The 13,287-nt window shown below is 33.4% G+C and overlaps 1 protein-coding gene across 3 annotated transcripts in view; it reads left to right on the top strand.

The window, feature by feature from the left end:
- LOC150100538 (uncharacterized) overlaps positions 1–13,287 on the top strand; it is a 198,564-nt gene that overhangs the window by 43,514 nt on the left and 141,763 nt on the right. For all 3 annotated transcript variants that reach the window (XM_090401331.1, XM_090401333.1, XM_090401332.1), the window contains one exon: positions 5,174–5,347. In XM_090401331.1, the coding sequence (XP_090257457.1) occupies positions 5,174–5,347 (174 nt within the window). The remainder of the gene's footprint in view (positions 1–5,173; positions 5,348–13,287) is intronic.

The following is a 13,287-nucleotide window of genomic DNA, read 5'->3' on the forward strand; positions in this document are numbered from 1 at the left end:
CTGCTGTTATTAATCTTTGTCTGTCTTTTTGTTTTATTGATCAGATTTCGCTATTCAACGTCATTAACACTGGTAGGGCTAATGTATTGTATACTTTTAGTCGGGTTTGTTTTTGAACTAGGTTTGGTTTAAATATAGAGTAAATCACACGTGTTTTTTTTTTAATATTTTGCAATTTTTATGATATCTTTTTCATTTTCATATGAAATCATACATCCTATGTAATTAAATGAATTCACCTGTTTTAAAATCTTGTTATCTATTATTGTTTTAGTTCTTACTGGATCTGTGCTTTAAAGGCCGTAGTTTTTGATTTTTCTGTTCATATTATCATTCCATAATCTTTGGCTTTCTCATTTAAATTTAACATGTCTTTCTGTAAGTTACCTTCAGAATGTGTAATTATTATGATTTGGACATCGGCAAAAAGGAGAGTGTTTAAGTCCACAGTAGGACAAAGTTTAATACCTTGATGGAAATTTTTACTCCATTTTATTATTATTTCATTTAAGTAGATATTAAAAAGAGTTGCTGAGAGGGGACATCCCTGTCGGACCCCTTGGTTTATCTCTCTCGTATATGATAGCTCGTGATTTAATCTTATGTGTATTTGATTATTTTCATATATACTTGTGATAGCTTTTAGTATATTATTTGGAAATTGTCTTTCATTTAATATGTTAAATAAAATGCTTCTTTTAACTTTATCAAATGCTTTATCAAAGTCAATAAATGCAATATGCGTTTCTAAATTGTATTCTCTTCTTTTCTCTGTTATTAATTTTAGGCAAAAGGCCGGGTCGATACATGATCGTCCTTTTCTAAATCCATTCTGTACTTCTAAAATAAAGTTTTCGGAATATTTCATTAGTTTTCTATTTAAGATTCTGCTATATATTTTGTAACAGGAATTTAGTATACTTTTACTTTTATAATTTTTAGGATCATCTCTACTAGCTTTTTTAAAGAAAGGAATCACACTTGCTTTTTTCCTATTCTACTGGGGGGTTACTAGTTGAATAGAATTTATTTTAAAAGAATAGTAGTCTTTCTTTGAACCTTCTTCCTGCATACTTATACATAATTCTGAACCTAACTTATCTTCTCCATGTGATTTTCCATTTCTTGTTCTTTCAGACTGGTTTCTAATTCTAATTTAGTTATTTCCTTTTCATTTTCATTAAATGTTTGCCAGTTATCTTTTTTAAAGTATCTGTCTGTCCATAATTCTGTGTAGAAATTTAAAAATTGTTCTCATTTCAATTCGGTGTTTAATTTTATGTTTTCTTTAGTATCTGCAGTTAAATGTTTCAAAATCATATATTCATTGAGTCTTATTTTATATAAATCATGTTTTAATTAGAAACAAATGTATTCCATGATTCTCAGTGTTTTTTTCTGACGTCTCTTTTACTGCTTAACCATTTATGATATTTTCTTTTTGATTATTTATTTGCTTGTATCGTCCCATATCTTCAGTTTTTTATTTTTATTGAATTTTTTGTTCTTTCCTAAGCTTTCATTTGCTGATGTATTTAGTATCGTTTTTTATATTTTTATTTCTTCATTTCATTTTATTTTATATAACTACTGGTTAATTCTTTGTTCACACGGCCATTGCATATTTGTGTCATTTAATAATCAAGTTTTATAAACAAATGTTAAATTTTCTTTCTGTTCTTGTTATTTGTAGCCATTTAGGTGTAATTTTATTTTGATTTTAATTGTACTATTTCTTAATTTAAAAAATAAATAAATAAAATAAAATAACATATTTCAATACCCAGTAATCCCTTGATTAATGCGTCTAATGATGCGTTCTTTAAAACTGGCGCATTAATCGAAAACGCATTAATTGAATATAATAACCTATGGAAAAATGTAGAATTCGTTCCTCGGATTTTTTTTTTTTTTTTTTTGGCCCGTATTTCTTTTTATGAAAGAATTAGGGTATGTCTCAGGGCCTAATAAAAGGAAAACCATGAAGCTGAAAGACAATAAAACATATTCAGAATATAAATTCATTATTCTGCTTCTTAACAAAGAATTGAGCTAACGTAGTTTGGCGGACATTCTATTTCTTTTTTTCATACAAAAAATATGGCCCTATTGCCTCTTCTGCAAATTTTACTGCTTCTCTCTTCACCAGTGTCAGTCTCTAGGCACTTGTGCTTAAAAACTTTGATTGTACGAAAACTATTTTCAAATTGTTTCTGTGAAACCTCTTTGGGCTTGTCAGTGATTAAATTTTCTTCATATTCTTCGGAATCTTCCCGCTGTGAATCTAACTTTAGCAGGTCAGAATCAGCCAACATCTCAGAATGAGATTTAATTAACCTAGATTCATTTGAAAGAACACTAAAATCATTTGCACAATGTGGAAGAATGTACTTCCAAACGGTTCGCCTATTGCTAGCAGTAATTTCATTCGACTTTTTGACTTTATAACCAGGCTGAGATTTCTCTGATTTAACTAGAAAAGTCTTGGAAGGCATTCGCTTCCAAAAAAAAAGGCCGGTTTCATCAATATTAAATATTTGTTGATCACAATAGTCCCCTTCTTACACAATTTTCTTCAAAATCTCTGGATATCTCCTTTTCTGCACTTGCAGCTTCGCCTGCGATTAGAACATTATGTAGGCTATTTCTCTTTTTGAAACGCTCAAATTACCCAGCACTAGCGTGGAATTCCTCTTCTTTTCCATCATTGATAGCCCTTTCTTTCTAGGTTGCAAAGAGACAATGCTTTTGATTTAATAAGGCCAGTGTTTAGCGGGATCCGTTTTTGGTTACAATCTTCGATCCATGTAAAAAGAAGTCTCTCTAATTCAATCATTATAATACTTTGATTTCGAGTGCATGCACGATGAACTTGAAGCAGCCTTACCTTTCTCTTTGTATTCAGCAGTTGATTCACCTATTTTTGTGTTCTTGTCCTATCTTTGCTCTGGACTCGCCTTGTTCATTTTTCTTCATTATTTCAAGTTTTTCTTCCTTTACTTTACTTTTCGAATTATTTTCACACTTCTATTTTTTGCTCACTAATTTTTTTACTCATGATGAAAGGTTAGGAAAATAATTTAAAATAAAAAGTTATGGAAAAAAATTGCACGAGATATGATCAGCAAAATGTTATGTAAAGCAGACGACATTAATTTTGGCGGTAAATTTGGAACCTAGTGTACATGGAAATAGTGTAGTATGCCGTTAAAAATAACTCTGTAAAATGTTTCAAATCGGAAACTAAATTATTTCATCCTGGTGAGTGATTTTTTTAAAATAGTTGGCCATAAAAAATGTACAGATCGAAAATTTTTAAAATCTGAAACATTTATTTTTAAGATGCATATAGGCGCATTAATCGAATTTTAGAGGCTAATCGAATTTGGATATCGAAAAAAAGGACGCACTAATCGAACGCACCGATTGGAGAGCATTAATCGAGGGGTTGCTGTATTTCTATTTTCGATATATATATATATATATATATCAGACCACCATCGTAGGTATGTGTGTGTGTGTGTGTGTGTGTGTCGTGACAAATGTTGCAAGGATTGGAGACTCAGTTTGAATTGTGGCTATTCATCCAGTTCGAAGATTTATACACAATTCCTTATGAACCCTTTTTAAGGAAACAGTTTATATGAACCAAGTATCACATTAAGTACTGAAATCTGGCAGAAAGTATAAAAAATATTTTTCCATTCTTCTTTGATATTCGTAGTACTTCAAAATCTCGAGATTTCTGAAATTAGAGATGACATCGTGGGAAAACAAATTATTCTGTTTCCAATTACGAAGAATACGATTATGACACACATCATGATATAAAAAAGGCCACTTTTATGATGTGAGTGTTCTGGTCAAAGTCTCTCTTTCTTGTGTGTCCACTGGAAGAGTAAAGTTGGAAGCTGGCACTAGTGTGGGCTCCAGGTAACTGTGTTTCTATAGGAAAGCGCTGAGTGGTCGGGGCATCTAGTTAGTTACGCAAAGGTTTACCACTGCTTGATTATGAATAAGAAATAGGTAGTCGAGTGGAAATATGGATTCTATTTTATGTATAGAGCCTGCAAGCCTCCAAGATTTATGCACGTTTCTGGAAGAGACTTGGCTTCTTCGTCTGGGATGTAAAGAACTCTTCTTAGAACTTTTCAGTTGAAGGCGAGTTGGTCGGTCTAATAAAACAATCTAATTCTATATATATATATATAGCCAAGTCACTTGGCTTCACAGAATCTAATTACTTATGTGCATTACGATGTCTGTCAGCTGCATGTATTCTCTAGTTGGACTGTGTCAGGATGAAGAAACGCAGAAAAGGAACAACTAAGCATTCTGAGAGATTCACTTTTGTGTGTTCAACTACTTTCCTCAGTCAAAATGAGAAATCGGTAATTAATAATGGAATAGACGATTTGGTCAAATCACCAACGATTTTTTCGTCCTGCCTGGAGACATTCATTACTAAGTGCTATGACAAAATAATGATATTTTGACGACTATGGGGAATGCTATTGAAAAACAATGCTCTTGACGGATAGAGCAGCTATAATTTAATTCTGCTTTCATCTTGACATAAGAACAATATTTCTGAGACTTTTATTGTGCCAAGGAAATTTGTTTTTGTTTTCAAATTGCTTGATTTTGCGTTTCATAGCTTCACGTTAAAAGAATGTTTGGCGGCTAAAAAATAAAATAACCAAACAGTTATTTTCATGTTAATCCCACTAAAAAAAGGTTGTAAATCATTTCCATTGGTGATCTAAGTGTGAAATTACTGCTCTAAAGACCAAACATGGAACACTTTTAAGCCATTTCAGGATTCTAATAAGGGGAGTGGGGGTCGCACAGCGGGGATGAAATTCATCTCCCACCTCAGCACATTCACAATCATCTCCATAATCGTAGAATAATTCGAACCCATTACTTTTTGGTCGATGGGTATAGCCAATATCAACTCTGTCCAACAGGCTGGCAAATATATAGGTACGAAGTATCTGAGAAAGTGGACCCCACAATCTGAGACTGTAATCTTAGCCAATGAAAACACTTCAAAATATTTTTTAAGATATAAAAGCAGCAACAAGTATCTTAAAATAAAATTGTTGAATTTCAAATATCGAATTCGATAGTTTCAAACTGTAAAGCAGTAATTTTTATTTTTGTTTTATAGGGACTTTTACGTAACAGTACGAAGAAAGGGGCTCCTTTTACTAACTCTCAGATGATTTCCTTTTTTGGACGATTTATCGACGATGATCGCATGTACGAAATTGCTGCTGAACGGTATCCTGGAGATTTAAAATCAACTATCAAGTCTGTCGTTGCTATTTTTTACCTGCTAAGGGTAAATGCTTTAGTTTTTGTTCGCTTAACATAAATGTTATTAATTACTTTAAAAAATAGCACTGGTGAATTATAAAGTTATAATATATTCTATAAATTTATATAAATTTATATAACTTCTATAAAGTTATAAAAATGAAGTAAGAACACGTCAACACAACAAGGGTGAATAAAGTATTAAAGTTAAAATCAATGATCAGATATCTCAATTTGAAAATTACAGATCATAATCAGTGACATAAAGACTTGGGGAGTAAAGGTGGAATGCGAACAATGGATATTTGAATTGCTATGAGCCGAGTGATGGTGTAAACAGAAACGTGAGTGACTGACAGAAAAAGTATTTTGACTGTTACCTGATTAGAATGAGACTTTCCCATATCTTCGATAACTAGTCATTCCGATTCAGGTTAAAAAGATGGAACATAGGTTCAGCTCTCTCTTAAATCAAACGTTCGAACTTGAAGTGGAGTGATGAAGTTTCAAAACAAAGGATACAGTAATCGGTATCAATTTCGTGTTTTGCTAAGCCAGACTGCTCAGATTTCTTATTACCTATGTGAGATTTGTGTTTTTGTAACCTTTTCTCCACAGACATCCAGTTTGTATGAAGTAGTAAAGGTGGCAATCAATCTTATCTTCGTGGCACAAGTATCTCTAAAAAATTCGCTAAAGTGAATAAAAATGAGAATGAAGTGCCTGTGTGTGAGAGAGAAAATAAGCTGAGTGTGGATACATCGCATGTGAGCACAATACTTGGTTTGGTGTAATGCACATAAGACCGTTTGGTCGTAGTAGTAATTACTAAATGCACGGTTCATCTGCTGTTTTCTTTTGTTTTGTTTTGTTTTTCAGTATTAAAGTTAGTTGGGTTGGACTATGGCTGTAAGGTTAGCTTTCCTTCGGGTGTTTCTGTTTTTCTTCACAAACACAAAATCAACATTGGACATATCAGATAGTGGCTACATTAAAGCAAAGGTATAAAGTTATTAATTTGCATGAATTTTAAGTTTATGATGATACCTTCACATGAAGTTATGACTCCTCGTAGAAAGCGGATAATAATATATTTTTTAAAGACAAGCCTTATAGACTCAAGGCGCTGTATAAGCTCGTCTAAATCACGCTTTTACAAACACTCATGCTCAACCACACTCAAACTCATAACTATGGATGGCGTAGCGCGCTCCCAGGTGGGAGAGCGGGCACACCATCCACTCGGCCAACTAGGCCGCTAATAATTTTTTTTTCTCATTACATATTTAAATTACATGTGATACTTACATATGATACATGCGTGCATTTCATTACATATGACACATACATTACATACATTTGATTACATATGATACATACACTGATTACAGATTTTTTAAATTCAATCCTTTTTTATTATTAAAATTATGATTACATATTAACAACAGGTTTAGCTCTGGTTTTTTATTTTTTCAACAACGAAATTTGGACAGATTTTTTTCTCTTTTTTTCTGCATAATGTATTAATAATAGTTACTGTAGTTCGTAATTTATTGTTTCTTCGGTTCAATAATATCGCTTTTTTACTGCATTTATACATTTAACAATGAGTTATATATATTTACAATTTTCATTTAATGTATTTAAACGCTGCAACTGCTGCCCTTAAATGTAATATATAGATTTTTTTTATCTTGATTGAGATGTAATTTCTCAATTTTCATCCTCGAAGCTTATTTATTAAGCATATATGAGGATGACACCAGTTAGTTACACACACACACACACACACACACACACACACACACACACACACACACACACACACACACACACACACACACACATTTGGAATACCTTGACGCATTGCTGAACTGCAAAGCCTGAACGAATATATTGTGTTTCATTAAGTTTGTATGGTATTTTGGGTGCGTGTTTCTTATTCATAGTATGTCCTTAGAGCTCTTTTCAGGCTATTGTAGTTTGTAAGGTTTCTGTATTCAAAAGGTAATTGGTTTATCATGTCTGGGATGTAGAAGTTTCGCGTGGCCTTCCCATAGTGATTATTATATTTATACGTGATGTAATTAGTTGTCTGAGGTCTTGTATTTCTGACTGTCCTGTAGTTGGCATAGAAATAATGTTTTAGCAAAGCTGCATAGTGACATGAATGTTTTGCTGTCAGTATTTTGTGTTCTGACATTGCAATGTATATAAGGTCGTTATTTTCTCTTTGTTCCCCAAAGATCAGTTTTATCATTTTGTACTGTAGCGACATTAATCTATTTAATTTGTAGGGTGCACAGAAAACATACGCTGTTTTACCGTATCTTAGTATGTTTTGGCATAGTGCTTTGTATATGAGTGTTTTTAGGCGTATGGGAACTATGTCTTTTAACCTGTAGAGTTTGCCACTTATTGTTCGGAGTTTGTTGTGTAGATGGTTTATGTGGCTATTCCAGTTCATATCTGCACCGAAGTAAATTCCAAGGTATCGCACTGTTTCAATCTGAGTGATTGGAGTGGTTTTGCTGTTCTGTGTGTTTTTTATGTTGGAAAGTGGATGTTGGATGTTATCAACATCCACTCTCCAACATCCACTTTCAAACTATATATTTGTTATCAATGGTCGAGTCAGTGCATTTCTGATTATCATTAATTCTGTCTTATCTGAGTTTAAGTGTATGGAGTTTTCTGGTGAGCCACTCTATGAGCAGATTAATGCCATGTTGCATATTTGTTTGGGCTATTCTTGCGTTATTATGGATAGATATTATTGCTGAATCGTCTTCGTATTGGAATATCTTACCTTTGAGTGGTAGCTGATTAATATCGTGCTTGTAAATGGTGAATAGAGTTGGGGAGAGTACAGCTCCCTGTGGTACTCCACAGGTTACTAGCGGTACCACAGGGAGCTGTACTCTCTCCAAAGAAAGCATATCACCTGATACGTGTGATAAGCTTTCTATTTTGGAGTTTGGGTTTGATGTGTCAGTGTATCAAATGCTTTAGTTAGATCAATAAAGACTAACATGGCAATTTTGATTTTGTCTAAGGCGGTATTAATTACGTCTCTTAAATCTTCCAAGAGAGATGTTGTTCCCTTATTTTTCTAAAAACCGTATGAAATTTCTGAAATATGCTGTGAGTTTCTTTAGTAGGATCCGCTCCATAATTTGATTGATAATTGGTAGTGTTTCTATGGGTCTGTAATTGCTGATTAAATTTCTTTTTCCATGTTTGTATATGGGTGTGATTATGGTGGTCTTTAGCATACTTGATAACTGTCCTGTTTTAAATATTTCATTTATTAATTTTAGCAGGATAGGGGCTAAGCCAGTTGCATGTTGCTTGATATTCTTAGGTGTTATGCCTTCAATTCCTGGACCTTTGTTTGGTTTGATTTGATGTATTACAGAGAGACGTTCTGCTTCTTTTATGGTTGGGAATCATAATGTGTGTTTTGATTGCGGTCCAAGTGGAGAATCACGTTTTGTGATTGGAGGAATATTTCTGTACAGTTCTTGGATGGAGTCGTCAAAGTATTGGTTAAAGTTATTTGCTAGTTGTTGGATAGATTTGGCATCTTTCATGAAGCTGTGTTTTATGGTTTCAGAGGTGGTGATATTGGGATCATAATCTAGCATCACGTTGATCAGATGTCAGGTTTGTTTCATACTGTTTTGTGCAGACGTTAATTTGTCTCAATTGTAGTTTCTTTTTGCGTTTCATATTGGTGTTCTAAGACACGAATATAAGATAAGATTCCTTCTTATCTTATATTCGATTTATAAAGTGTTGTAATTTGGATATCGCTTTAATTCTTTCCATAGAGCGTCTCCTTTCTGTGTATTTCTAGGATTACGTCTTGTGTTATCCAAGGATTTTGGGGTGGTCTTGAACAAATTCTGACTTTCTTTGCAGATTTCTTATATATTTCCTCCAGTGTGAGTTTAATGTTGTTGTATAAGATATATGGTTAATCTGATGCCAAGTGTTCCCAGTCTGTTTTTCTTATTTCGTGGTTGACTATTTCTTCGTCTATTATTGTTTTCTGTCGCTTTCCTTCTGTGGAACATTGCATGGATATTGTCTTGGTGTGCAGGTTTAGAGCGGTGAAGTAATGGTCTGCTCTTTGCACTTAATGACTGATTCAGTGTAACTGTTTGGTGGTGCTCGGACGTTTATGTGAGTTAGACAGGAGGCAGTGATAGTGTTTCCGAATATTTCTTCTCTAGTACATTATGTTATTGTTGGTATTAGATTATAAATGGATAGCGTGTCTAGGTATTGTACAGCGTTGTTCTGGTTTTCGTTTGCAATATTTGTTTATGTCGCCAATTATCATTAGGTGTTCGGTTGAGCATATTTCTTGGAGTGAAAGCCAGCAATTGAGTTTTTGCCACCAAACTTATCATGTTTAAGTTTGGTGGCCTGTAAGTAGCATTTAGTATTAAGGGATGCTGCCAATTGTTGATATTAATGATTTTGATGCATAGGGTTTCAGCATGCTGAAATAAACATATCTGAAATATGCTCAAATAAGCAATATTAATTTTTTTATGATAATATTTTTTTTGATTTCCTAAAATATTTACACATACAATAAGCATCGTGAGTGACATTGCACCTTATAATTTTACAGAATTCAGCACAAAGTGCTACATTTTCTACATTGAATTTCAATTAAAATTTTAAAAAATACTTTTTTGCCTCTATATTATGTATTTACAGCACATGTTCTAATATTAACAATAAAGATTATACAGAATTTTTGAATATAGAATATATATATATATTGTTTTTTATTATTATTTCTCAGATAAATTACATACATTATATGAACACAATTATGCATAACAAATACTTTCTCGTACATAAAGTTTTTTAAATAATAATAATAACAATAACTGTTTACAACGTATATTATTATAATATTCATAATGATGATTATTACACATGTTTTTTTAAATATTAATTAACTTTTTTTAACATTTCATTATTTTTTTTATTTTTTTATTTATTATTTAAATTTTGTTTTTTAAGTTTGAGAAATAATAATTATACATACATATTTCTGCAATTGCTTATAAGGATTACTCGTAGATGAGTGAGGCAAGTTAATCCCACCTACTTCGAAGCTTGGGTTAGCTTTTATGAAGAGAGTTTGATTTAGCCTTCACTGTTTGTGTTGTTGCTACTGTTTATGTATGGGATGTAGGCACTGGATGCTAGTAATTTGTGATGTGTATATTAGTGGTAATGGTTTCTTAACTTTGTTGGTATATTTTCCAGAGTTCGTTTTTTAATGTTCTGTAGTTATCTACGTGTTTCAAATTTCTTGGTAGGTTGTTGAGTTGCGTGGGCATCTGATGTGATCTCACAAAAGAACCGTATGAGTTATTGAAGGGTGTGGGGATGTAGACAGTTGTTGTAGGTCGTGTTATACGATATGTGTCTCTGTTGTTTCGACAGATGATGTTGAAGTAATTCATTGTTAATGTCATGTAGTGTTCCAGGTTTTTAATGCACAGAATTCTGCGTATCGCCATGTGCTTGTCGGATATTGGTTGTTGCGTGTAAGGTGTCCAGATCACTGTTGACACGATTTTCCTGTGTAGTGTTTCTAATTTTGTTAGGTGGATGTTTGATGTATTTGTATAGACTGCTATTCCGTATCTGAGTATGGATTCGCAGATACCCTGATATAGAAGTTTTTTTTTTTATGTTGGGTGGAACAATGTCTTCATCTTGGAAGAGTTTGGCTGCGATGATCCGGAGTTTGGTGTGTAGGTATTCTATATGTTTTGTTCATTTTAGGTGGGAATCTATATACAGACCGAGGTATTTTGCGTGCGTTACAGATTTGATTTCGGAACATTGGCAGGTATTTTTGTTGTCAAGCGGTATGTGTGACAATGTATCGATAATGATGCGGGGCGTATGATACTTGGGTTGTGTATTATCAACATCTGTGTTTTGGTGCCGTTGATTAGAATTGCGTTTTGGTGGAAGTATGTTGTGATTTCGTTTAGGTCTTGTTGTGCTTTGCAGAGAGCTGTGTTAATGTCTGTGTGGATTGCTAGTAGTGCAGTGTCATCTACGTATTGAAATATTTGACTTCTTATGGATATGTTATGAACATCGTTAATGTATATGTTGAATAGAGTGGGTGATAATATGGCACCTTGAAGTACACCGTGTTTTACTTGTATACTACGACTGTGACATGTACCTATTTTTGTTACTTGCGTTCTGTTTGATAGGTAGTTCTTGAACCATGTATGCAGTGTTCCTCTTATACCTATTGAGTATAGTTTGGTGAGTAGTATGTCATGTTCAAATGTGTCAAATGCTTTGGTTAGGCCCAGCAGTATAAGGACGGCGTACTTGTTTTTGTCGAGACTTTGTTTATTGTGTCGGCGATGTCTTCTAATAAAGTAATGGTGCTTTTTGTTTTCTGAAAGCCGTATTGGTTTTGTGAGATGATGTTGTACTTCTGTAAATAGTTGTGTAGTCTGGTGTGTGTGTGTTATTTTTTCTAGACTTTTTGAGATGACTGGTAGCGTAGCTATTGGTCTGTAGTTCTGAGTATCGTTTCTTTTGCCGTGTTTGTATATTTGCGTAATTACTGCAGTTTTTAGTTATTGTGGAATAATGCCTGTGTCGAATATTATGTTCACGAGTTTCAAGAGTATTGGATTTATTTGTTCAAAATGTGTTATAAGGTCTGTGAGTCTTATTTTGTCTATTCCTGGAGTCGTCTTTGGTTTTAGTTGTAGGAGTTCTTCTTTCAGTTCTTGTTTTGTTATGGGTGGAAAATACTTCGTTTGTTGTTGACTTTGTGTTGGTAGTTTTTTGTTGATCGTTGGTAGTTTGTCTTTTTTGAGTTGGGTGATGTTGTTTGTGAAAGCACGGTTGAATGAGTCTGCTAATTCCTCTTGGTTTGTGTCCTGACCGAAGCTTTTTGCAATAAAATCTTGTGCTGAAGTTTTCTTTTTTCGGGTTACTAATTCGTTGAGTGTAGTCCATGTTTGCTTAATGTTGTCGTTATATTCCATGAATTTTTGGAAGTAGTAGCATCTTTTTGCCCTACGAATTTTTGTTGTTAGTTTATTTCTTGTGTTTTTGTATAAAGTTTGTAAATGTGTGTTACTGGGTGACTTTTTAAGTTTTTTCCATAGATTTTCTTTTTCAGTAATAGTATTTAGTATGTCGTCATTTATCCATGGATTGTTGTTTGTTTGTCGCCTCGTTTGGGTAGGTTTTGTTGCTTTTTTGTATATTTCTGTTAACTTTAGTTGACAATTCTCGTATAATATTTCAGGATCGTTTATTTTAAATAGGGAATTCCAGTCTCTATTTTTTACTTGGTTATCTACAATACTCTTTAGTATGATCGAGTTTTGTCGACCTTTGTGGTGGTGGGAGGGGCGATTGGAAACGTCATAAAACGAAGTTGAGACAAAGTAGTGATCGGCAATTTTTACGTTAATTACTGATGATATATATGTATTGATGGGAGCCCGTATATTGATATGATCAATGCACGATTGTGTTAGTGAGTTATTGAGTATTTCTTCTCTTGTTGGGGAGTTAATGGTAGGGTTTATGTTGTACTGACTTAGTATATCAAGATATGTGTTAGTGGTTGAAGAAGCGTGGTCAAGCGTATTTATGTTAATGTCTCCTATTAGGATGAACCTGTGTGTTGTACGCGGTTCGATGCCGCTTAGCCATGTTTCTAACTCGTGAAGAAAACTGAGTGGATTATTATCTGGGGGTCTGTATATTGTGTTTATTGTGTATTTGATACTATTGTGGCTATTTGTGAGTTCTAAAATTAGTGTTTCCGCATGTTCGAAGTGACTTTGTTTTTCTGTCACATTGTATTTTTCTTTCATTAATGCCACAATGCTCCCTCCTCTTTTGTTTGGTCTGCATAAGTTGTAGGTTTGATAATTA

Source organism: Typopeltis vanoorti, chromosome 12 (assembly GCF_054136105.1).
Source record: "Typopeltis vanoorti isolate ZY-2024b chromosome 12, IOZ_Tvanoo_1.0, whole genome shotgun sequence".
NCBI lineage: Eukaryota > Metazoa > Arthropoda > Arachnida > Uropygi > Thelyphonidae > Typopeltis > Typopeltis vanoorti.